This window comes from Vulpes vulpes, chromosome 4 (genome assembly GCF_048418805.1).
Source record: "Vulpes vulpes isolate BD-2025 chromosome 4, VulVul3, whole genome shotgun sequence".
In the NCBI taxonomy this organism is placed as follows: Eukaryota; Metazoa; Chordata; class Mammalia; order Carnivora; family Canidae; genus Vulpes; species Vulpes vulpes.
The window spans coordinates 84,955,633-84,980,860 of record NC_132783.1 but is presented as its reverse complement, the minus strand read 5'-3'; the positions used below and the strand labels follow the sequence as shown (position 1 = coordinate 84,980,860).

Genomic DNA, 25,228 nt, shown 5'->3' with positions numbered 1-25,228 from the left:
GAATTTGGAGCTGTCTCCTGCATTGTGCCACAGTCTCTTCTGCTGCACACAATGGCATTGGGTAGGTTATTTGCTTTGCTTTGTTTGTTTCTTTTTTTAAAGATTTTATTTTTATATTTATTGAGAGAGAGAGAAAGAGCACAAGCAGGGGAAGCAGCAGAGCAGGGGGCCTGATGCAGGACTCGATCCCAGGACCCTGGGATCGTGATCTGAGCCAAAGGCAAAAGTTTAACCGACTAAGCCACCCAGGCGCCCTATTTTGCTTTGTTTAACAGGAAAGAAGAGAGAGACTTCTGGGAGGGCACAGGACTTATTGCGGTCATCAGACTACACACATCTGTTACGAAGGTGCGCCCTCCACCTTCTCTGGGTGGGAGCCCTCTTCCCAGGCTCTAGCTGGATTCAGTGTCCATGTAAACTCAGGTGTCCACAGAGCACTAGGAGCCTCTGGATCTTCTGGACTCAGGAAAGTCATGCATGAATCAAATCTCATGTACTGGTTTCCTGTTGCTGGTGTAACAAATTCCCTCAAACTCAGTGGCTTACAACATCACATTTATTATCTTACAGTCTGTAGGTCAGAAGGGCAACATGGGTCTCACGGGGCTAAAATCAAGGTGTTAGCAGAACAGCCTTCCTTCTGCAGGTTCTAGGGGAGAATCCATTTCCTTGCCTTTTCCAACTTGGCTGTGGCCCCTCCTTCCATCTTCAAAACCAGCAACAGGGATTTGAATTCTTCCCATACTGCATCACATGAGCCTCCCCTGCTGCCTCTCTCTTCCACTTTTAAGAACTTTGGGGATTACACTGGACCCACCTGAATGGTCCAGGGCACTCTCCCTATTTTAAAGTCAGGTGATTAGCAGCCTTGATTTCATCTGCAACTTTAATTCCCCTTTGCCTTGTAACAAGATACATTCACAGGTCCCAGGGATTCGGGCATGGACATCTTTGGCTGGGAAGGGCATTGGGCCAACCACACCTTGCCGCTGGCCCTAAGTGGGATTCTGATCCAGAGGAGCTGGGACAAGAGCAGTGCCTACCTGCATCTGAAAGTGGAGAAAGTCTGGGAGATTCTGGGGAAAAGAAGTTTGCTAATGAAAGTAACACGGGTCAGAGAAGTGGTAGTGGTGGTGGTGGGGGGAAACCCATGTCAAAGGCTGACGTGGAAATTCCCAAGAAGCTACAAGGAACATGACAACTGTTTCTACAGATCGTACTTTACCTGCACAAGTGCGGCCTGCCATTGCACAGAGCCCTGACGGACTGGCCCCGGAGTTTGGAACAGGTGGAGACTCCCCCAAGTCCAGCTGATGGTTACCTGGCCCACTCCCAATCCGGCAGAATGGGTGTTTATTGAGTCCACAGAAGACGACCTGGTGGAGAACCCATTGCCTGAGTTCTGCCCTTAGAGTTGTGCAGGAAGTGCTATTGTCGGGGCACCTGGGTGGCTCAGTCGGTTAAGCCTCTGACTCTTGATTTTGGCTCAGGTTGTAATCTCAGAGTTGTGATCTCAGGGTTGTGAGATCGAACCCTGAGTCGGGCTCCATGCTTCTCTTTCTGTCTCCTTCCTTCCCTTCTGCTTCTCCCCCTACTCCCACTCCCATTCCCTCATCTCTCTCTCTCTCTCTCTCTCTCTCTCAAATAAGATAAATAAGAAAATCTTAAAAAGGGGGGAAACTGAGTGGCTCAGTCAATTAAACGACTCTTGATTTCAGCTCAGGTCAGATCTCAGTGTCCTGGGATCGAGCCCTGCATCAGGCTCCCCGTTCAGTGGGGAGTAGTCTTCGATTAACTACATGTGGGGTCTACCCTATGCAGGTGATACTCCAGCAACCCACCTAATTCGTTTTTTAAAAAAAATATTTTATTTATTTATTCATGAGAGACACACACAGAGAGAGAGAGAGAGAGAGAGAGAGGCAGAGACATAGGTAGAGGAAGAAGCAGGCTCCATGCAGGGAGCCCGATGTGGGACTCCATCCCAGGACTCTGGGATCATGCCCAGGATCGAAGGCAGACGCTCAACCGCTGAGCCACCTGGGCTGCCCCCACCTAATTCTTTTCTTGGCTTTATTTACTTGAATATCCTTCCTAGACAGTGTGAAATATTACCTCCCATTCTTATCAATCATCTATCCCAGATGTCTTTAGATATTTGATTTTTGTCCCCTGGTGAACCTACATCTTCAGAGGCCCCTTTTGCTTCCTTAACCTTTGACTTGTCTGGGGTTCGGGTATGGGCTGGGACCGGCCCTTCAAGGCTCCTAGCCAGACAGAAATCATCCTCCAATCTGTCGGTTCCAGCATCTCTGACTCCTTTAGTTCTTGGGGTAATTGTAGAAGGGCCTTTGACTCTGCTACTCTGACTCCAGCACTTGACAGTGAGGACATCTGGACCCTGACATTTTGACCTTATTATACACTCAGGTCCTTAGTCTCTGCCTTGTGAATATTCTTTGCACCAAGAAATCAATGTAAGTTGAGTCTTTCAGCAGTTCCACAACGAAAAATTCTGGTAGAAACAATCACCCTCGATAAAACTGGCCATAGCTAAACACGCAAATGGAGAGGCAGATCTTTGGTTTGCTGAATACAAGGTTGCAGTAGACAGTGTGATGAGCCCAACACAAGAAGACTTTGTTAAGTGAAGCAGATGGGGAGACTGGTGACCCCTTGTCCCTCCCCCTGATCCTTCACACATTAAAGTAGGCCCCCAAGAGAGTGACAAGGGTGGGGAAGGGTGGAAAAACACCTCACTCAATTATAAGGAACTGTGGGAAGCCCTGGAAAGATTTTAGTAGAATGTTAAAGGAGACTTGACAGGACTATGGCTCTCAGCACTAAACAGGAGGATCATAGTAGGGGGCATGGTGGGGGCGCTCCTGGAGCAAAGAAGCCTAGAGCTAAAGAGGCAGCAGGTTGAGAGAAGGCCCCACCAGGAAGAAAGACCTGGACGTGACTGTTGAATTGGAAATATTTTGGGGCATCCTAGTATCATCTGGCATTTTTTAAATGTTTGCCAAGTGTTTTTCCACACTTCATCTCATTTAACTCTCATAATCACAAGAGGACAGCATTATGATTCTTTTCCCCACTGGACGCTTGCTGGAGGTCTCACGTGAGATGACACAACGCAAATGAACCCAAGCTTACAGAGTCTCTGTCGGCTGTGTTTCACGGATTGCCGCCCCCTTGCTGTGCTGCACCCCTGTTCCACCCACGCCCCCAGGGGTGGCTGCCCAAACTCCTGGAAAAGACTGGAGTGGAGAGTCCTTCTGCAGTCTGGGTGCTCCCAGGCTTCACACAGGCTCTGCATCAGCTGGCAAACCTGCCCTGTTCCAGCTGTTCTGGAACAAAGCCCAGGGCAGGGCCCCACAGACACCTGGCCTTGTCAATCCCCAGAAAACAAAGCTGGCAAACCCCCCTGCCTGTCCCCGCCCTGGGCAGCCACGTGTCCTGCCTCCGACGCTGGCCCCGGACGGGCGTGTGGGCTCCAGGTGCAGGGCTCCCAAAGTCAAGGCTTTCAGGTCACACTGGCACATCATTTTGCAAGCAGATGCCACGGGTCTCTTCCCAGACTGGGCAGCACACAAGGTCAGCGTCAGCAGATCTGACCCTAAAAATAGGCTCTTGGATGCCAGTGGAGGTGGCCGGGTGTGCGGCTGCCACACGCCCCACAGACCAGCACCTCCTGCCCCGGCCAGGCCCCAGCGCACACAGGTAAGGCCCTTTGGTGGGGAGGCCGATGCCTCTTGGGTCCAGTCAAGTTCTTTGAGGGCCTGGGTGTGGGGGTGAGAAGGCTCCTTTCCACTCTGTTTCTAGCATGGCAGAGAACAGCTGACATCCTCTTAGTATGACAGGCCTGCCCCATCTTTCTCGAGAGGCTCCAGAGTTTTCTCAACTTCCCTCCCTCCAAATCTGAGCTTCCAGTTCAGTGACCATTTCTAAAGGATAATAGGGTGGGTCAAAGCCCATCAGGCCCTCCTGAGGCATTGGATGCACTGTATTACATATCATTTTCCAGCTAGGTTCTTCATTGGTCCATTTAGCCAGCAGAGGGGAAAAATATCTCAGCAGGAGGGGAGAGAGAAACACTGTAGTGATTCCCATCATGTGTAGGGCAGCACAAATGACAAGTGTAGCACTCAAAAGCCCAGGAAGGAGAACTCTTTCGGTGTCCTGGATAATGTGAAGCATCATTTGGAAAGAGCAATCATTTTTAAAGCTTTTCCCAGGCCTGGTGGGAGGATAAGGGTGGGGATGACTGCCCTGGTAGAGATGGGCAGACTGGGTCACCAAGGGACAGGGCCACTTGGCCAAGACAGCAGCGTGTGCAGATAAGAAGGTGGGAAGCTATCCTGCGTCTCAGCCCGGGGCTCTCCTGGTGCTCTTGTCCTGTGGCCCAATGGCTCCTCATGAGCCTGGAACCTGAGAGTGATGGGGACTGGGAGCTCTGACTGTTCAGGAAAGTTGAAAACATTCTAAAGGGAAAGGCTCCCAAGTGAGAAGGGAGGGGGCATGAGGTACATGTGCGGAGAGGCCTCCTCACTTAAGGCCCCAGCCCCCAAGTGTCCTTGGTGTTTGTCTAGTTGCCTGCCCTTTCACGTGTGGCCCCTGCTTGTTCTATTCACAAGAAAATTTCTTTGGTTCCACCAAATAGCATTTATAAGTGACACTTGCAGGACCTCTGAGCTGAGACCTGTACCAGGAAAGAACCTTGGGCCTGGGTTTAGGGGGTCGGATATGGGAGAGAGTCTGAGGAGTTAGGGGCTCTTTGGGGGCAAAAGCACATCTGTGCTAAGGGTGACAAGGGAGGCCGTGGTTCTCCACCATCTGATTAGCTGGAAGCCCTCACTGGGAACATTTCGGTCCCGGGGTGGCACTGGGTTGGAGGGGACGCTGAGTCCTGTCTCAGGGTGGGGTCCCTGTGGCTATTGTCTGCCCCACAAGCGATGAGGAGCAGAGCAGGGGCAGCGAGGCTGGAGGCTTGGCCCTTAGCATGTCCTGGAACGAGGCCCAAAGAGGTTGGGCTTTGCACAACCCTTGTGAATCTGTATGTTTCCTGGTGCTGATGATGTGTCAGGTGTGGTTCCAAAAGCTTTTCTTATAAGTATGAACTCATTTACTCCTCAGCACTGCAACAGCCCTATGAAGGAGGTACCTCATCACCTCCATTTTCAGATGAGGAAGCTGAGACACAGAGGAGTGGAATGGTTTGTCCACGTGACAAAGCCCAGACAGTAGGAAGGTGTACCTTAGAGTCTGATGGCATGTGCCCTGGTGCCCCTCCGTGGGGGTGGGGGCAGGGCTGACATCTCACTCCCCTGCTTCTCTTGATGCCTGGACTTCAACCTGGACCAGGCCCCGGGAACAGCCACTCCAGGTACTGGTGCCAGGGGTCACAGCTCCGTTTTGTCCTCTGCAGCCTGACTCCAGAGCAGATAGTGTGTGAATTTTGGCCTCCAGGGACTCTTGATGGTCTGGGCCTACCCAGCCTGGCACGGGCACCAGATGTCAAACAAGCTGGAGAGAGTCCTTTCTCCTCCTCCCCAAAGCCTCGCGGATACTTTGCACATGAGCAAATGAGCCCTAACACCCATAGGAGAATGTTCAGGCTTACTCACGCCCCATCCCATCTGCCACAATTACTCTATAGAGACCCTCGGCCCCGCGCTCAGAATTTAGCTCCCAACCCAACCGGGAGCTCTCCATCCAGCCTCCTCACTGCTTCCTTGTTTGTCCTCTTTCATAAAACATTTTCTGAGCCCCTGTCAATGTGCCGAGGACTTGTATCCTCTCATTTGATCCTACAACCCATGAGGTGGATATGATCCCTATTCTACAGATGAGGAAGCTGAAGCCCAGGTAGGTTTGTTAGACTCCAAGGCCAGTGAGAGCTCTTTCCCCGACTGCACACCGCGCTGGGATGCACATTAGGGATGAGACAAAAACGAAGGGCCCAGGCCTGCCCTCGGGAGCGTAAACCTTGTGACCAAGAATACAGTGACCCTCTCATGACTTGGGGTGGCTGCCTGGCTGCCTGGGTGACGCCCAGTCACATCACCTGGTATTGTGTTACTAACCCCTGACTCTCATTTTGCTCATCTGTGAAGCAGGGGCAGCTCTTTCGTGTCTTGGGGGCTTGAGTAGATGGTCACTGGACGCACAGTAGAGGTAGCGACTGTATGACCGCTGCCCTGGGTCCTGCCCGGCCTTGGCCGCTCAAGTGAGCTTTCATGGCAGCTTAAAAAGCGAGTATTTGGCTCAACGCCTTCCCAAGGCCCAGAGCTACCCCTGCATAGTCCCGAGACAGGAGGCCAGGCGGGGAAGGGGAGGTGGCAGGCCCACGTGAGGGCTGCACCCCTCAGTCTACCCCACTTCCCGTTTGCCCCACGCACCGAGGCCTTGTGTTTGAGGTGACGCACAGTGGGAAGCAGCTCCTGAAAGTTGTGGCCCGAGGCCCTCTATTCCTGAATTCATGAGCTGTAAAATTGCCTGTAGTATTTCTCGGAGGAGGCCAAAGCCCGGCTGCTCAGGAGTCAGGAGCCACAGCTGGCCTGGTCACACATCATGGTCCCCGGTGCCCTGCACCAGAGCTTCTCCTTCCCCACAGGGCCCAGGCGCGGAGGTAAAGTCCATCCCAGCCCGCTCCCCTGTCTGAGAGGGAAGCCGGGTTCGGGCCTCCAGCCTCCTCACGGTTTCCGGGAGGCCCCACTCTGCCAAACCAAGATGGGGGAGATCAATTAGGAGTTCATAAATTACCACCCTGAAGCGCTTTGAAACCATTTGAAGAGTTAATCAAACAAGTTATGACATCAACACCATCACAGAAGGAATATTAAATTACCCCTTGAAATGAAGGCTTTTCTGTTTTTTTTTTAATAAAAGGATTTTATATTAATTCACATAATTGCCTCCTGTTAACATGCTTGCCAGAATCGAAAAGGGGGAAAAAAAAATCTGTGAAACTTGGATTGTGTCAGATACGTTAGGAATTAAATTATAGAGCAACAACAAAAATTCCCGGGTTTTCACGTCCAGGTTTTAACTTTTTTTTTAAATCCACAACTTTTATTTCCTAGTTGGGATCATTTTTATAGGCTTAAGATGCGTAAAGACAAGCACTGACTTGCAGTAAATTAAAAATATGTTTATTTATATATGTACACTGCTGCCAAATTCCACCCCTTTGCATACCTGAGCAGAAGGTATTACTCTCCTAATAGAGTAATTTATCCAACCACAGTAACATTTTTACCTTCCCTCTTCTTTCAAGGCGCATTCCAAGCCCAACTTGGGTGGTGTCATGGAAGAAATGTGGTGTGCATGCATTTCAACACAGACTAACTTTCCCCCAAGATCCTGATGCAGTAGGAAGGTAAATACACAACGTATACATACACCCAGATACAGAAGGACTTCAGAAGGGAGAGGGGACTGTTTTAAGACTACTGTAGAAACTGCTCTACTAGACCAAAAACTTCTAGAAGGCAGAGACTTCTCTGGCCCAGCCCATATCTGGTGCTTAATGGAGGAATGGGTGAGGAAAGCCTGGGTGTGGAGGGCTGGGCCAGGCCTGACTTAGAAGGTAAAATGGGTCACACTCATTCGTGACCTCCTGGAGCACCTCTGATGTTGGCTGATTGAGACTAAACCGAGACCGGGGAAGGGGAATCAAGGATGCTGGCTCTGGCACCATGGAGCAGGGGAACAATGCTGCCCTCTTCACCCAAGGTCTGTCTCCAGTCAGAGGGGAAGGAGGCTTCCCTCAGAGGTAGATTTGCCCCCAAAGCTTCAAGACCTGCACACTTACATGGGCCTCTTCCAAGGCCCTGCACCTGTTTGGTTTTCCTTACCTTAAAGAAATTGTATAAGCTTCAGGACACACAAAACTTGATTCTCCTCTGGTTTCTCGAAGCACTGAGGGATTAGAGTGACCTTCTGACATGACCTAAGCCTGACTCTGCTCCCAGAGGCCTCAAGGAGGGCATGGCTCCCTTCGGAGAGCTCACACTTATGGGGAGGGCACACGGTTCCTCGTGAGATGTAAGGAACACCTAGCCAGGCCTGGTCCTGACAGTCACCCCCCTGTGCCTTAGCCCAAAGGTTTAGGGTGGGCATCTACTTTGTCCAGAACAATTCTTTTTTTTTTTTTTTTTTTTTTTTAAGATTTTATCATTTGAGAGAGAGAGTGAGAGAGAGAGATAGAGAGAAAGCATGGGTGGGCAGCGGGAGAGTGAGAAGCAGGCTCCCCGCTGAGCAGGGAGCCCAACGCTGGGCTGGATCTCAGGACCCTGGGAGCGACCTGAGCTGAAGGCAGATGCTTAACCGACTGAGCCAGGTGCCCCTGTCCAGAACAATTCTAAAATAGAACTTTCACAGGCTTCCCCCACCTATTCATATACTTCATATACATGTTCAAAACGGAAAGTTCAGAATAGATTGTTTCTCAAAAAGAAGAATCGCAAATAATTCCACCATCCTAAAATATACAGATAGCCAGCGCTGATTAGGTCAGTGGATACTGTACGTTCTGCTTCATAAACCTGTGGTCTCTTCTCTCCACCTGCTCAAGCCTCTTTCACTTTGATTTCTCAAAACCACCGCCGATGTGGCTGCCTGTTGCATCTAATGGTTTCAAGGCTGCGAAGAGAGGGCTGCCCTCGTTGGCGGGAACTGGGAATCCTGTTCTCCGCAGAATGCTGTGCCCTGGACATTCCACACCTGACTGTCTGCAGCCCACGTCCCCCCTCCCTCTCTATCTCCCCTTCGGGGGATGTTCGAAGAGCCTCAGAACTCCCCCTGCTTCCTCGTACAGAATAATTTAGCTCTTGTTGCCTTGCACCACCACCTTCCCACTCATACTTCAGGACTTAGCTTTTTCTCATCCAAGGGGTCCTCAAATGGTATCTTTTGTCGAGGCCTGTTCTGTGGCTCTCAGTCCACGGTTACCCGGCCAGTCTTTGCAGGCTCAACGGCCTACTTAGCGATTTAATGTTCCCAGTGAAATAAATAATGCATCTCGCCACCTGGCTTCTCCCATCGGCCACCTTAGAAAGAGCTCAGGTCAGGTTTTTTGTTTATTTTCAAAACTATCTTTACCCTTCTTGTTATAGCTCCATTTTATCAAGAAGAAAGTGACACCCAGGGAGGATGTGATGTATAGACCCAAGAGTCTTCAGTGATTGTTGGGGCTGTGAGAGCAGATCAGGGCAGGGCCTGGAGCCAGCGAATGCAGGGAGAGAGGGACAGGGTGGCAGAGGGGGCCTCCAGGAAAGTGCCAGGTCCAGGAGCAAGGAAGATAGAATAGGAATCACGAATTACAAGTCACAGGCAGCTTCCTGCCCAGCTGTTCTGCTTGGTCAGCACAGTTTAAAAATATAGACATGGTGATTTACTATAAAATATGATTATTTATTCAAAGAATCCCAAAATAGAAAACAGAAAAAAAAAAAATCTCCTGGAGTCCTGCCACTTGCTCACAGCATTGACATTTTGATATTTTTCTTCTAGTTAAAAACAAACAAACAAAACAAAACTGTGTAAGGTGTTTTGTTTTGTTTTTACATGAAGTCAAACTATGGTGTCGAAATTACAGTTTTAAATTCATCCAAAGCCTTCCCTCATTGGGCAGGGGAAACCTTTCACCAAACGTGAGCTGTACCATGGAAAATTCTGAAATGGAGTCAGAATTAACAATGGGCCCCTGTGTTCATTCCGCCTGGAAAGAGCATCTCGAAGTCAAGGCCACTGTTTCACAGAGGGAAAGGCTGCTCTAGGCTTTAGCCGTCAAGTAGCACTTGGCCTCTGCACGTTCTGTTACCACAGTGTCTTTAAATGTCTTAAAATTAGCAGTATTAGGTTCCCTCCAGAGCTCACCCTGAGACCAGGGTGCAGGGAGGGGGGTCTGGGAGGGAAGAGAGCCCCCACAGGACACGTCAAGTTACCCCGTGTAAAACAGACTCCCCACGGAGGTCCCACAGAGGGCGGAGGGAGCCAGGGTACCTCTCCAATGGCCCCCTTCATTAGCAACAACATTCGAGGGTAACTCCTCATACTGTAGGCCTGACCAGCACAGAGACCAGAAAATATCCTGAGGGGAGAACCAGGGACTTAGGGAGGAGGCCTTCTGTGGGTAAGGGGACTGCCCGCTTACATGGCAGCCATCTGAGCTGAGGAACGGAACAGGGTATGGCTAGCATCTCCTTCGGCGGCCTACATGTAAACAGCAGCAGATATCTTACAAAACTCTGGCTTTCTGACCTCTCATAAAAATATCAGAGAATCTGGGCTTGAGTTCCCACAGGGAAGGGCAAGCTGCTGTGGCCTTCCGGGGAACATCGGCTCTCTTCCCTGCCACAGTCCCTACCACTCCCTGTTGTCTCCTGCCAGAGGCCAAGAGTGAGGGTTGGTTGGTTGGTTTTATTCTCTAACACCCAACCCACTTCCCTCCTCTATCTTACCTGCTTGGCCCCTCCAGGAAGGAGCCTGCTCTCCTTTGGGGCAGAGACAGGCCAAGTAGCCTTCAGGATGGCATTTAGTTTCCTGGGACCAAACCTTTAAATATGAAGCTGTAACAGAAACCTGGAGGTCTCTCTTGACAACCTGCCCAGCTCTCATTATGACATTTAGCCCATGATTGATATTGTGTGTGTCATCAAGACCTTGGCAGTTAATCTCTGGGTCGAATCTATGGAAACCAAACAGAACAGATTTGTCTTCCCCTTCCATTTTGGCTGTGGTCTGGGAAGCAGACGCTCTCAGCCTCTCTGAGATTCAGAAATTTGGGAGCCGTGCAGAGAGGGATGCACACAAGCTGCCTTCAGGATTTGGAAAGATTACAGGTCTGTGGTTTCTGGACTGTTCTGTGCTTTGTTCTCTCCCCCCCATCAAATCTGCACACTGGAGGATAATAGATCCCAGAGCTCCCTCTGCGTGCCAAGCCGCTCTGGGTAGACCGCACCACTTCCTCTTCTGTCTGGAAATCCAGCCGAGGCTTTCAGCACGGAGATGGGGCTGGGGGGGCTCCTTCCCCACTATAATGAAGGAGGAACAGCCCCGCAAGGGTGAGGTCAGCTTCAGTGATCAAAGGAGGCCGGCAGGGGGTTCAGGATGCAGTTTACTCCAGGCCTCGCTAAAATCACCTCTTCCGAAGCCTCCTTTGGTGGCAGACAGTGTTGTTTGGGCTGGTTCCCACAGTGGTAGTTTCTGCCCATCCCTGGCCATCCTCTTCCCCCTCATGACTGGAAACACCAGCAGGCAGGCGCCACAGCAGGCTCCAGGCCTGGGCAGCCACGGGAGACCCTGCCTCCTGCCTTGGGTCTCACCTCCGCCCCTCCTCCAGGAGCCAAAGGGAAGTCCTGCCTCATCAGCTCTGGCTGAGGCCCCAGCACAGGTCTTCTTCACCCCCCACTTCAGCCATTCACCCCCTCACCCCCCACATTCACTACATGACCGCCACTGGGTCTGGAGAATTAAACACCAGGGAGCCATTGTCACAGAGTCCCCGGCGAAGGTCGTCCAGCTCTTGTCTACCACCAGGCCTGCACCTTATTCTGAGCTAGAGATATGGCCTCTACTTCAAAGAGAAGAGAAGGAAGTATGCTGAAGGCCTTCCACCCTTCTCTATCCTTCACTCCCCTTGTCTTGACTCACTAGCTCCTTGACTCTTAGCCACACTTTTGGGCTGTCATTATCAACCTTCAGTGAGCACCAGAGGCACGTGGGAGCTTGTTAAAGTATAGACTCCTAGGCCCACAGCCCCAGTCTGGATGTAACTTGGGAATCTGTATGTCTTGCAACAGCCAGATGATTCAGAGAGAAGTAGTCCAGATCCAAAGACAATTAAAAAAAAAAAAAGGGTTGTCTCCGTTGCCACCACCCTTAACTCACCTTAACTGCAGGGGGAAAGTCATAAATTCTGGCTTCCCATGATCCCCCAAAACCCAGCTGGGCTCCATCCCAGGACCCGAGGATCATGACCTGGGCTGAAAGCAGATGCCTAAACGACTGAGCCACTCTGCCGCCCCTCTTCTTAACATTTTTAAATGAAAAATATCAAAGATATGCAAAGAGAAACAATATCTTGCAATCTTCATCCAACCCCAACCACCACCAACCGTGGCCAATCCTACCCCTTACATACCTCCACCTCCACTCCCCATCCCATACATCAAATATTGTCACATTTTTTCCCAAGTATATTATGTTTGAAGCAAATCCCAGGGATTATATCATTTCATCTGTGAATATTTTGATATGTATTTCTAAAAGGTAAGGACCTAGGCTAGAATTTAGCTGTCCTTGGAATCTCCTGCAAATTGGTTGTTAGATCTAGACTCTGAGGACTCTCCTAAGACTCAGGTTTTTCTCTGGCAAGACTCTCATGGCGATGGTGAATTCTCCCCACAGAAGGCCCATAAAGTCTGATCCTCTCTTCTTCTGTTGCGAACAGTCAGAGGGGAATGCCTATATCCATTAGTCCATCAAGTGTCACAAAATGATGCTTTCTTCCCTCTTTATTACCCGGAATACTTCTCTAAAAGAGCAAATTTCCCTCATCTACCCAGTAGTACAGTTTGTATCAGAGAGGAACCATAAATGCTACATTCTTTCCCTTTACTTATCTATTTTCAAAATAATGAGCAGGTCCCCTACATCTTCCAACCATGAGTAATTGTTTTAAGCATCATTACGATTTAAATGTTTGATGTGTTTCAATCCACTGCGGTTATTTTTACTATTCATGTTCAACTTGTCCCCTTTTGACAAGTGGAAGCCTCTCTGAGTTGTGTTCTAAGTCCTTTGACATGATCCCAGTGGTCTTTGAAGCTAGCAAACTTTTTTTTTTTAAGAGAAAGAGAGCATGAGAGTGGGGGCAGAGAGAGAGGGAAGGGGGAGAGTCCCAAGCAGACTCTTGCAGTAAATGTGGAGCCCAACCCAGGGCCTGTTCATACAACCCTGAGATCTCTGACCTGAGCAGAAACCAAGAGTTGAAGGCTTAACCGACTGAACCACCCAGGCACCTCATGCTAGCAAACATTTTTTTAATATTCTTCAAATTCCTGGCCTGTCCCCATCACACTGCACTCCGTCCCCACCTCCCAGCAGCTATTTCTTTCTCAGAAGACTAAGACCATGTGTTACAGACATCTTCAATTTACAATTCTCCTTGTCTGTAAAATAGAGATAATAATAATAATAATAACAATAATGCCTACCTCATAGGGTTGTTAAGAAGATTAAATGAGTTAATAACTGTCAAGCACTTGGAACAGTGCCTAGCACAAAGTGCCAGATAAGTATTCGTTAAATAAAGACCACTCCCTCCTCATCACTTACCCTCCATGTTTCTCAGTCTTTTCTTCCCTTCAGGCTCAGAGCTGTAACTTCCCCTCAGGCTGCCTGAGTGTAGATGCCCCAGTCACTCAGCTGGGGGGAACAAACACTGCCCAATTCCACAGCAAATTCCTTTCCTTGGGGACAATGGAAACTCTTCTCCCGCATTCCATTTGCAGAGCCTGACAAGCTCTCCAAATATGCATTTCAATTTGCAAACACAGCTTTCCAGCTTAGAACATCTCTTCTGACCCCTGGTACGTTAGCACAACTGCCAACCCCCTAGCATGCGGCCAACATTGCCTTCAACTGTCCTAACACATTGAGGAACCCTCAGGGAGCCAAGCCTCCTTCCACCCCAGGGCTCTTGAAGCTCCCAGAATATGCATGGCTGCTCGGATCAAACAGGCTCTGGATTTACAGGTGTGTCCTTTCCACAGCTCCCTGCAGGTGTGGAGTATCACAGGCCTCGAATGGCAGGAACCAATGGCCAGAGCCAGCAGATTCCAATCAGAAAAAGGAAAAACTAGGCACCAAAGGAGGGGTAAAAGCTAAAAGGAAGGAGGCAAAAGCCTGGCAGCCTACAGAGATTTTTGAGGCTTGAAGCCTGTTGTAGGTCTGCTGCAAACCCTCCTTGACCCAAGTCAAAGGGCTGCCAGCCCTCTTGCCCCAAAGGAGACTGGAATGTTGGTGAAGGTTATTTAACTGCCATGATAGCCCTTCTTGGTTACCTCTGTGGCCCAGGAAGAGGAAATGGGAGCACAGCAGGCAGGAGAAATGCCTGCAGAATATTAAGATCAGCTTATTCCCATTTCTTTTTGTAAAGACCATTCCCTACCTCTGTCCTGTACTAACCCAAATCCTGACCCTCTCTCATGACCAATTGCAGAAAGGAAAGAAAACCCCTAGGCTCCAAAATGACATCCAGAGAACCGAAGACAAGCCTCCCAAACGCCTACCCACCTGCCAAGAGGCTGTTGCCAAGGGGGGAGGAGGAGGTAGAAGCAGATGACTACTGTACCCCCGGAGCCTTCGAGCTGGAGCGTCTCTTCTGGAAGGGCAGTCCTCAGTATACCCACGTCAATGAGGTGTGGCCCCAGCTCTACATCGGTGATGAGTAAGTGTCCAGGCCAAGCCCCACCTCTGGCCTCACCCGGGGGGGAAGGCAGCAGCCCTCACACCCTCCACCCTCTCCTAGCCATGAGTCGTTGCTTTTTAGCTTAGCTATATTGTGAGAACTCAGTTAGGGCTGGGTTTATCTTCATATTACAGAAGACCCAGAGATGAGGCTTATGCAACATAAGGGTCTATTTCTCTTCCATATAAAAGAATTCCAGAGGAAGGTAAGCTGGGGCTGGCATGGCAACTTCAGGGTCATCGGGGTCTCAGGCTCCTGTGCTCCTGCCCCACCATCCTGAGAGTGTGGCTTCCTTCCTGGAAGTTGTGGCTGGTCCAAGAGTGCTGATGGGGCTCCAACTACCATCTGTGGCATCCAGGCCAGAGAAACATAAAGAAAGAGCAAAAGGGCATTTTTCCAGAGGGCCTCGCTGCAAAGGAAGCTGGGAAACAGAGCCTTTTAGCTTAGCTGGGTATAATACCAGCAAGAACAAAGTCAGTTCTCAAGATTAGTGGCACAGGAAGCATGGTAGGCCCAGCAAAGTTGAGGTCATTTTCCCCTCCTCTAGATTTTTTAAAAAATTTTTTTTAATTTTTAAATTTATTTATGATAGTCACAGAGAGAGAGAGAGAGAGGGGCAGAGACACAGGCAGAGGAAGAAGCAGGCTCCATGCACCGGGAGCCCGACGTGGGATTTGATCCCGGGTCTCCAGGATCGCGCCCTGGGCCAAAGGCAGGCGCCAAACCGCTGCACCACCCAGGGATCCCTCCTCCTCTAGATTTTTAGAGCTACCACTTCTCACTCCTCAAACAACTGGGAAACATCTGTAAATAATATTGAAAATAATAATGCCTATCATTATTGAATACTGTGTTCCAGGCACCATGCTAAGTGTCTTGCTCGAATGATCTCATTTTATTTTCATCATAGCCCTGGGAAAGAGGGCATCTAATTACTCCCACAAGGCCCAGGGCAGTTAAGCAACTGGCCCAAGGTCCACAGTGGGGTAGGTGGCAGAGAGCTGGGATTCAAACGCAGTTCTGTCTAACCCAGGAGCTTTCACCTTAACCAGCACTCCTACTCCTCCTTCCATTCCCCAGGATTCCGACTCAGGTTCCATCTCTCCCTGGAGCTGATGGTGGTGCAGGACCCCTGCATGTGTAACATTAATAAACATTTTGCTGCTTAAAACCTAGAGATAGGGCAGCCCGGGTGGCTCAGCGGTTTAGCGCTGCCTTCAGCCCAGGGCGTGATCCTGGAGACCCGGGATCAAGTCCCATGTTGGGCTCCCTGCATGGAGCCTGCTTCTCCCTCTGCCTGTGTCTCTGCCTCTCTCTCTCTCTCTCTCTCTCTCTCTCTCTCTCCTGTGTTTCTCATGAATAAATTAATAAAATATTAAAAAAAAACTTTAAAAAACCTAGAGATAACTGTCTAGTCATGGGAAATCCAGGGACAGCATCTCTTGTCCTTTTGTTTTTTTCCTTAATACTTTTAAATTGAAAATTACATGCCCTTATATACCAAAGTAAACTAAAGAGAGGGTTGTAAAAGCAAACTGCATAATCTCCCTCAGTCCTCTCTTAATTCTGTCACCGAATAGCCAGTATTATGCTCACTTGCATGCTTGCATTACTTGTATGTTATTCCAAATGTAGCATATCCACACATATAAAAGGTCTTCATTTCTTTTAAACAATTTTAGGGGGGAGAAGAAATCATACTATTCTATACTTTTACTATTCTGTAGTAGTGCCGTCCTGCAATTTATCCAATCATTTCCCAGTGTGAACATTAGGAGGACCTCAGTGAGGGGTATCTGGAACTCTCTGTACTGTTTTCTTTCTTAAAATAAAAGCTTTATTGAGCTATAGCTCACATTCCATAAAATTCACCTTTCTAAAGTGCACAATTCAGTGGCCATCTTACATTTACAAAGTTGTGCAACCAGTGCCACTCATTTGAAAGGATTTATACCACCTCAAAATTCTCCATTCCTCATCTTTGTATCCATGCAACCACCCATCTGCTTTCTGTTTCTATAGATTTACTTATTCTGGGCATTTCATATAAATGGAATCATAATATATGATTTTTGTGTCTGGCTTTTTTCACTTATCCTAATGTTTTCAAGGTTCATCCAGGTTGTACCATGTACTAGTATTTTATTCTTTTTTATTGCCAAATAATCTCTATGCTATTTTTGTGACTTTTCTGTAATTCTAAAATGACTTCAAAATTTAAAAAAGGTACACATATACTTTGACCCTACTATCATTTTAAGAAATGTAATTTACTAAAATATCAGTACATAAAGAGGTACATAAAGAAATACACAGAACAATGTGTATTTTATCCCTGAAGTAGCAAAAAAAAAAAAAAAAAAAAAAGAAGGGGGGGAATCTGAATCTCTTATAAAATATTACATAAATACAGTAAATATATGATTTTCCTATTATACAAGTAATACATGCTTATTGTATAAATATAGAAGTCTTAGGTTCTCTACAAGTAGAGAATTTTAACTCATTGGGTTATATGGATTAAGTGAGATACTGTATGTAATATATTAGTGCAGTGTCTAGTATATGGTGAGTGCTCAATAAAGGTTAGCTCTAGTAATAAGATCAATATAAGGAAGAAAAGTTAAATCTCTGAGAGCAATCACCAAACCCCGTTACTCTGAAGCCACTTCTATTAATATTTCCTCCTAGACTTTCTGCGTTATTTATTTATTTATTATTTTGGTTTATGATTTGCTTTTATATAGTTGTAACCACATTGATTATTCATTTTATCTTTTCCCACATAGCATCGTTCATAAACTTTTCCCTTATTACTTCTCATACATTTAATTATAATACTACCTATCAGATAATAATATACCAAGTGGATATAAGGTCATTTATTTAACCACTCCCCTATTGTTAGACTTATCAGTTATTTCTATGTTCTCGCTTTTTAAATTTTATTTATTTATTCATGAGAGACACAGAGAGAGAGAGGCAGAGACACAGGCAGAGGGAGAAACAGCCTCCATGCAAGGAGCCTGACGCAGGACTTGATCCCAGGTCTCCAGGATCATGCCCTACGCTGAAGGTGGCACTAAACTGCTGAGCCACCGGGCCTGCCCTGTTCTAGCTTTTATAAATACTGCAGTGGACATCTTTATGCATATCTTTTCATATGTAGGATTATTTCCTTAGATATGACCCTAACAATGGTAAAACTGGGGGAAGAGGAATTAAGATTTTAAGACTTACACTGTCTCTGTGCCTTGTTTTTTTTAAAGATTTTATTTATTTATTCATGAGAGACAGAGAGAGAGAGAGAGGCAGAGACACGGAAGGAGGGAGGGAGGGAGGGAGGGAAGGAGGGAAGGAGGGAAGGAGGGAGGGAAGGAGGGAAGGAGGGAGGGAGGGAGGAGCATGCAGGGAGCATGCAGGGAGCCTGGTGGGACTGGATCCTGGGTTTCCAGGATCATGCCCTGGGCTGAAGGCAGGTGCCAAACCGCTGAGCCACCCAGGGATCCCCTGTCTCTGTGTCTTTATCTATGCTGTCCCCTTTGCCTAAAATGCCCTGCCCTTCAGTCAGCTCTGTGTCCAGAGGCTATGTGTGCTACAAAGACCACTCAAATCACTTCTGTCGTGAAGCTAGCTTTCCCTAATCCCCATAGCGAGGTTTCTTTCTCTGTATATACTGTGTTTACATTCCCTATAGCTAATAAATAATAATAATAATAATAACAACAACAACAACTACATTGTATTGCATACATCTTACCCAGTGCCATGCCCTGTGCTAGGCAACCCTATGAAGGAGGTTCCATTATTATTCTCATTTTACAAGTGGGCAAATGAGGGCTCCTAGAGTTCATCCATCTGCTCAGTCAGTATTTACTGGGTACCTTTCTAGGTGCTGTGGGGGATACAAAGAGGAAATTGAGGCTCAGAGAAATTAAGTGACCAGCTCGAAGTCATACCACCAGTAAGAGGCAGAATTTATACCTAAACTCAGATCAAGAAAATGTGATCAATCAGATAAAGAAGCCCTTTACAGCTCAGGAGAAGAGATGTGTAGAAATGTAACAGGGAATGGAAGGAGAATGGGGAGTAGAGTGGAAGGAGTGTGGGGTTTGAGTCTTGGCTCTACCAATCACCAGTTGTATGATCTTGGACAATTTATTTTACCTTTCTTCACCTTATTCGGCAACAAAGATAGGGCTTATTTCATGGGGTGAAGATGAGATGGATTAAAACAGAGAGTGCGATGCAACTGAGTATTTGGTACTGTGACGATTCTGAGAAAGTGTCACAGAAGAGGTGAATTCTGAGCATGACTCTGGAAGATGGGTAGGACTTGAACAAAGTTCTGGGCAGAGGCAGCAGGATGAAGACATGAATGGAGATGAGAATAAGCAGGATGGTCTGTCTGGAATGCAAGGGATAAATATGGTTGAGGTCCACTCTCAGGGTATCTAGAACTAATCCACGTTTGACCACCACACGGTCAGCTCGGATTTAGCTGTGCTGCAGTCACAGGTGGCCCTAGCACCTCAGTGGCCCACCACAGCAGTGGGTTAGTTCTTACGCACGTGAACATCCGTAGTGGGCCAGTTCTATCTCTGCTCCACATCAATGTCCCTCTCGGACTCAGGATCCAGGCTGACAGAGCAGCCCCCATCTGGGACTCTGCTAGTCTCCTGGCAGAGAGAAGGGACATGGAGAATCACAAGTGGACTCAGAAGTGACACATGCCACTTATGCCCACATTTCAATGGCCAAAGCAAGTCCAAGCCAAACCTTCATGTTATTAGGGCAGGAAAGTGTAACCTGTCCCTGGGGAGGGGCACCAACTATTCCAAATGGTAACATATAATCTACCACAGCCACAGTCTACTCCAGGTGTAGTGGCTCTGGGTAGGCCCTTTTACTTCTTTTACTTCTTGGGCCTGTGTCCTCATCCCTAAAAACGATTCCTAAGACGATTCAAAGAAATATGGAATGTAAGAACATTTCGTATAGACAAATACAAATATTATCATTATTGTTACTTAGAAAGAAGCGTGAGGAGGTAGGTCAGGGCCAGCTTGTGGAAGACCGAACGCTAGCCAAGGGACTCTCTTCAGGAGGCCACCAAGTGTCTGAACAGGACAGACAAATCCTAGTTAATAGAGTGCCAGACCGCAGGGTGTGATGCAGTAAGGTACGCTTGCCTCCTTGACATCCTACCACAATCTTGCTTCCTTCAATCAAGAAAATGTCCCTGCCCTTTCAATTCATTCCAGCTCTCCCTGGTCGAGCCCCAAAACAAACACACACATGCACGGTCTAGGCAAGCTCCACAGTCAGTGTATGACCTGTGTGCTCAGCAGGGGCAGGGGGCTAAAGCCGGCCTGGCATGGTGCTTGTCCTCATCTCTGCTCAGGGTCCCTTCTAGACACCCACTTACAAGGGTAATGAGACTCCCAAATGCTTATTGAAAGGGAAATTAATTCCACTGCCAATGCAACCACACGGAGGTTATAACCCTGCTGAGAGCAGGCGAGGCTGTCTGTGCTTCTTGGTCTCTTTGTAGGTGTTGCCCAAAGCAGCAGCAAAAAGCTCACAGCTGGCTCCTCGTGCACAAAGCCTCAGTTTTAATTTGATGGTTGCATTTCAGTTGAATTTTTCCTTTCCTTAAAAGCACCTAAGATTTTTGAAAGGCAAGTATCAAGGCTCTGGAAGTTAGGGTGGTCGGGATCCAAGAGGATCCAGATGGATGTCCTGGGGAACCCCTGGCCTAGACCGGTGAAGCCTGGAGACTATACTTAGCCCAAAGAAGCAGCTCACTTTTCCTCCCTCCTCTCCCCTCAAGGGCTTCTTTGTGGAGAGAGGCAGAGGCTGAGCATCTGCTCCGAAGCCACAGTGCCCGTCAAATACTGCTCCCCATGTGGCCTTGGGCAAGTCACTCATGCTATTGCTTTACCTACAAGAGGTGGACCCAGTGAGTTAATACATATGTCACTTAGCACAGTGCAAGGCACATCCGGTAAGTGTGAACTACTATGGATCAAACAGGTTCTCGAAACTCAACTCCCAGGGTGAGAGTTACTTACTCCCTAAGTAAGGAACAATCATTGTGCTTTGCCGTTAAGGGTCCTTCTGTGCCAAGTAAGGGCAGCCTTGAGATGGAATCCACCCTTGGTCGAATTTCTCCCATGAGACTCTATCATGAACCTAAGGTCAGGTGGGAAGGAAGGTCCCTCCTCATGGGCTTTCTCCGGCTCAGACCCATCGCTTCCACAGATACCGTCCTGGCCTTCCAGAACCCAGGCAGCCTACAGCCTAGGGAGGCAGTGCCACACCCAAACCCTATGAGCCTGGGCATTTCAGAATGGCTAAAGCATCTTCTCAAGCTCAGCTTATCCCAAGGGGACTCACCAGGTGAAGTGCCAGCTGCCTCTAAGTCCTCATTGCTTACAGCCTGGGGAGGGCAGAGCTGATGGCACCGGTGAGAAGAAGCCACAGACAGAAGGGAGATCTGGTTGGTAGGGAGTGTGATGGGTCAGTGGCAGGGGCTGGGCCAGGCCCACCAGCCATGTATCAGACATTCTCACCCGGAAGTCATTCTGGCTCAAGGCACAGCCACCCTCCCCTCAGCCACTTCCCATAGCTCGGTAGGGGGTCTCAATCCCCACAAGCATAAACTGCAGGGTCAGCACAGGGCAGAGCAGAAGGCCTCAGACGGGATTGAGGGCACAGAGTCCAAGCTCCCAGGGCTGAGTGGGCATTATGTGTGGCCTTTGGCAAAACATTTTACTGTTCTGGGACTCAGTTTCTTTATTTGTAAAACAAAGGGATGATTTCAAAGGTCCCTTCCAGCTCTAACATAAAATCCTTCAAGAAATGTGCTATTAAATAAATTAGGCTTTATTAGGTTCAAGCACATACTTGTTTTATTACTTTTAAGTCATTCAAATTAGATTCAAATTAGGTTAACCAAGTGTTGCCCTCCAGAGAGCCAGGGGCTGGCGTCAATGATGAGATAAGAATAATTCATCGCCTCTTATCAATCAGCAGCCCCTAAATGGGTGCTTCAAAAGTGCTTGAGTATGCTTGAAAGCACTAAGTTTCTGTAATTTAAATATTCTCCCTTTAATCTTATTCACATCTTTCATTTGCTTAGGAAAATCTTTTTTTTTTTTTCTTTTTTCTTTTTTTTTCCCCCTGTAGTCAGCAGGAGGGGAAACATCCTGGCTACTGTCAAAGTGATTGCAAATTCCCAGGCAGGATGGCCTTCTGTAGGCTTGGCTGAAGCAGGAAAATGGGGAAATCCCTCTTCTCCCTCCCAGGGGGAGCATCCCTGTGAGCCAACCCCATGGTGCTGGGCTGCTCGCCTCGTGAGTGGCAGGGCCACTAAGCAGCTCTCCATTTTTAAGATTCCAGTTACCTCCATCTGGCTTTTGGGGCCAGCAACAGCCAGCTGCCCTTCCCCATGAAGCCTGACTCCTCTCTGTGGCCAACCCTGCTCGCCTGAGCTCGCTTTCAAGGGGTCTTGCTCTCTTGCCCTTTTTGCTTTTTTCTTCCCAACTGGGCCAACAGCCTCAAAAACAGAGGCATCTCCACGCTGGCCTGTAGTCAAGGAGGCTGGAAGGTGAGGGGAAAGCAAATCAGCCAGCCGCGATGGCCCTCAGCCCGTGGGAGGGCCTGTCACCGGTGCACCTGGACAGCTGCCCCTCTGCCCACCTCCAAAAGGAAGGAACTAATTCAGCCCTAAGGCACCGAGTGGAGTGAACACTTTGACCCACTTCTCCAGGGTGGGCCATGGCTGCTTCAGGAGGCAGTGAAAACACAGCCACGGTTCACCGTTTAACATGCTGAATGTTTATGGAAAAAACTAGAAAACCTGGATTCTGAACCTCCAGGCACCAGAGGTGACTTAGATACAGCTGGGCCCTGGTGGTGGGCAGAGTCCACGGGGAGACCAGGCTGGGCCCTTCCAGCAACTTCTCACGGGGGTGGGGGGGGGTGGGGGCTTCAGCAACATCAACCACTTCCTTTCACAGGGAGCAAAAGGCCTAGTCTAGTCATTAACACAACATCACTTCTGGGCTCCAGGCTTCCGGGTGTTCTCTCTTTCTCCTCTTAGCCTCTATCCCTGGGGCAGATGATAAAGAGGTTTCTAAAGAGTTAAAGATGCTGGGGCCACCTTGCATCTTTGAGTAGCCAGCGTCTCCCGAGGACTAAGGAAACATCCGTAAGAATCGTGGCATTCACTGGCTTATGAAATGAATATATGACATACTCGTTACCAAAATTTACAAATGAAAACTTCTCTAGAATCCCCTTACCCACGGATAGCCGCTGATAACATTTCGTTGTACATCTTTCTCTCCCTTTTTTTAAAGATTTTATTTATTCATGAGAGACACACAGAGAGAGGCAGAGACACAGGCAGAGGGAGAAGCAGGCTCCATGCAAGGAGCACGACGTGGGACTCAATCAGGGTCTCCAGGATCAGGCCCTGGGCCGAAGGCGGCGGTAAACTGCTGAGCCACCCGGGCTGCCCAAAGTTATTCATTTATAGTGTTTCTTATAATACCCACCACTCCCCCTTTTGGAGAGAGATAAAGATAGAGCTAGAGTTAAAGTGAGAGGGAGAGACAGAAGACAAATGTCCAAAAATAGAAGCTTGGCGAGGTGAAATTAGGATTTCCCTACAGAATGGAAAAGCACGCCACTGCTGAAGGCTGTAGGTTGACAGAAGAAGGTGTTTACAATATATCACCATGTCAAAGCCTTCAAAACCCTTACATGCCCCAAACATCTATTGTACCCAAAAACAAATCTCTCTATAAGATATATAAATCAACGCATAGAAAAGCAACTGGAGAATCTCATATCCAAAAGCAAAAAGACTTTATCTCTAGGGGGTAGAAATGAAGGTGATTTGTGCGTGTGTGTGAGGGAATATGTTTTTCACATTCTGCACTGAGCATGTGTTATTTTTATAATTAGTTGACATATTTTGATGACATATTATTCTTTAAATAAACAAATTGCTTACATCAGGATTTTTTTTTAATTTTTTATTTATTTATGATAGTCACAGAGAGAGAGAGGCAGAGACATAGGCAGAGGGAGAAGCAGGCTCCATGCACCGAGAGCCCGATGTGGGATTCGATCCCGGGTCTCCAGGATCGCGCCCTGGGCCAAAGGCAGGCGCCAAACCGCTGCGCCACCCAGGGATCCCAGGATTTTTTTTTTTTTTTAATTAAAAAACCAGAAACTAAAGCTCCTGCATCATCTAGGTTCTAGAGGTAAATTCCTAAGTCTGTTTTTCTCCTGAGCTTTTTTCCTCAGCAGAAGCACATTTCTTAGTCTCTTTCCCACGTCACCTAAGCAGGTGACATTTAAGAGTCACCTGACATTTAAGAGAACAACCATACAGTGTCAGGGAGCACCCTCTAACCTACCCTACTCCCAGTCCCTGCTGAGTCAGGCATTTAGGCCAGTCGGGAACTGCCTCCATCACAGCAGCTGTATACCAAGAGTTTGAAGAGTTTGCTCTATTTGCAGATTCCCATGCTGCCATGGACACTCTTCTGAGCTCTCACCTGGAGTCTGAGTATCAAGCTAGGGGAATCCCCAGAGTGGTGTGTAAGGAAACCACGTCCCCTTCCTGGCTCACGCAGCCACAGAGACCCCGAAAACCTGCAGTGGGCCTCAGACACCCACCAGGTCTGATCCTCTCCAGAAGCCCTTTTCTCTACTTCAGACATAGTTAAGACGAGCTCTGTGGCCTGAATGCGGAGGTGTCATGCAACAAGTCTTGTCACATAGATCCCTGATCCTTGGTGACCTCCAAAGCAGCAAAGTGCAAATTGCTATGTATTCAAACTGCCATTTGATTATGTTGAAACCCAGTGGCCGAACTCAGAGAGAACGGTTTTTATGGTGGGTAAGAACTTCCTGTCAAGGGCAGTTAATTTTAATTTTTCCACTGCGCTCAACCTCAAAGTGAGGTTGGTTGCTACTCAGCAAGATGGACTGCATTAGCAGAGGTTTTAATTGAGCGCAGATCTATGTCCCAAAAGCAAAATGTTTGTTGTATACATACTTTGGGACAAGAAGAGAAATGAAAAACAGGTCTTTCTGAAGAAATATTGAAAGCAGAATGTAGTCCATGGTCAGGATGGCAGCACCAAAGACCAGCTGGGGGGCTTGGTGGAACTCTCCACCATCCTATGGCTCAGTTCCAATGGGCTGTTTGCAAATGTTTCTAAAAGCTCAATGCCTGTGTTTGGGTCTCTCTTTCCCAAACACTGGACTCCATCGTGGTTCCTCTCATGACCAGGAAACCAGCGACAGATATGTGGCCCTTGGCCAAGGGGCCATGCATTTGTTTCCTACTGCAAGGCTCCTTTTGGCCCAAGATACTGATCAATGTTGGCATTCAGTATGGTCCCTCTGTCTACATCCTTTTACCAGTGACCTTGAGATGAGCCCTTAGCTGGAGCACAATGCCACTTCTGGCCTCTTATCGTTCTGGTTCCAGAACCCTTGTCATCTTTGTCCTGAGCTGTAGAACTGGTCTTTGTGCTGTTGAGGGGTGATGGTGTCCTAAAACCTAGTTAGGATCACCCCTCCTCAAACACTATCAAAAACTGTCCTTGAGGGACACCTGGGTGGCTCAGTGGTTGAGCGTCTGCCTTTGGCTCAGGGCATGATCCTGGAGTCCCGGGATCGAGTCCCACATCTGGCTCCCTGCACGGAGCCTGCTTCTCCCTC

At 48.2% G+C, this 25,228-nt stretch overlaps 1 protein-coding gene across 3 annotated transcripts in view; it reads left to right on the top strand.

Moving 5' to 3' along the window:
• Positions 1-275: 275 nt before the first annotated feature.
• DUSP29 (dual specificity phosphatase 29) overlaps positions 276-25,228 on the top strand; it is a 35,946-nt gene continuing 10,993 nt past the window's right edge. The window contains exons 1-3 of one of the 3 annotated variants that reach the window (XM_072756293.1): positions 276-3,723; positions 7,280-7,381; positions 14,231-14,458. In XM_072756293.1, coding sequence (XP_072612394.1) covers positions 3,560-3,723; positions 7,280-7,381; positions 14,231-14,458 — 494 coding nt within the window. In that variant the 5' untranslated portion in view covers positions 276-3,559. The remainder of the gene's footprint in view (positions 3,724-7,279; positions 7,382-14,230; positions 14,459-25,228) is intronic. The other 2 variants (XM_072756294.1, XM_026005067.2) reach the window with 2 other exon arrangements.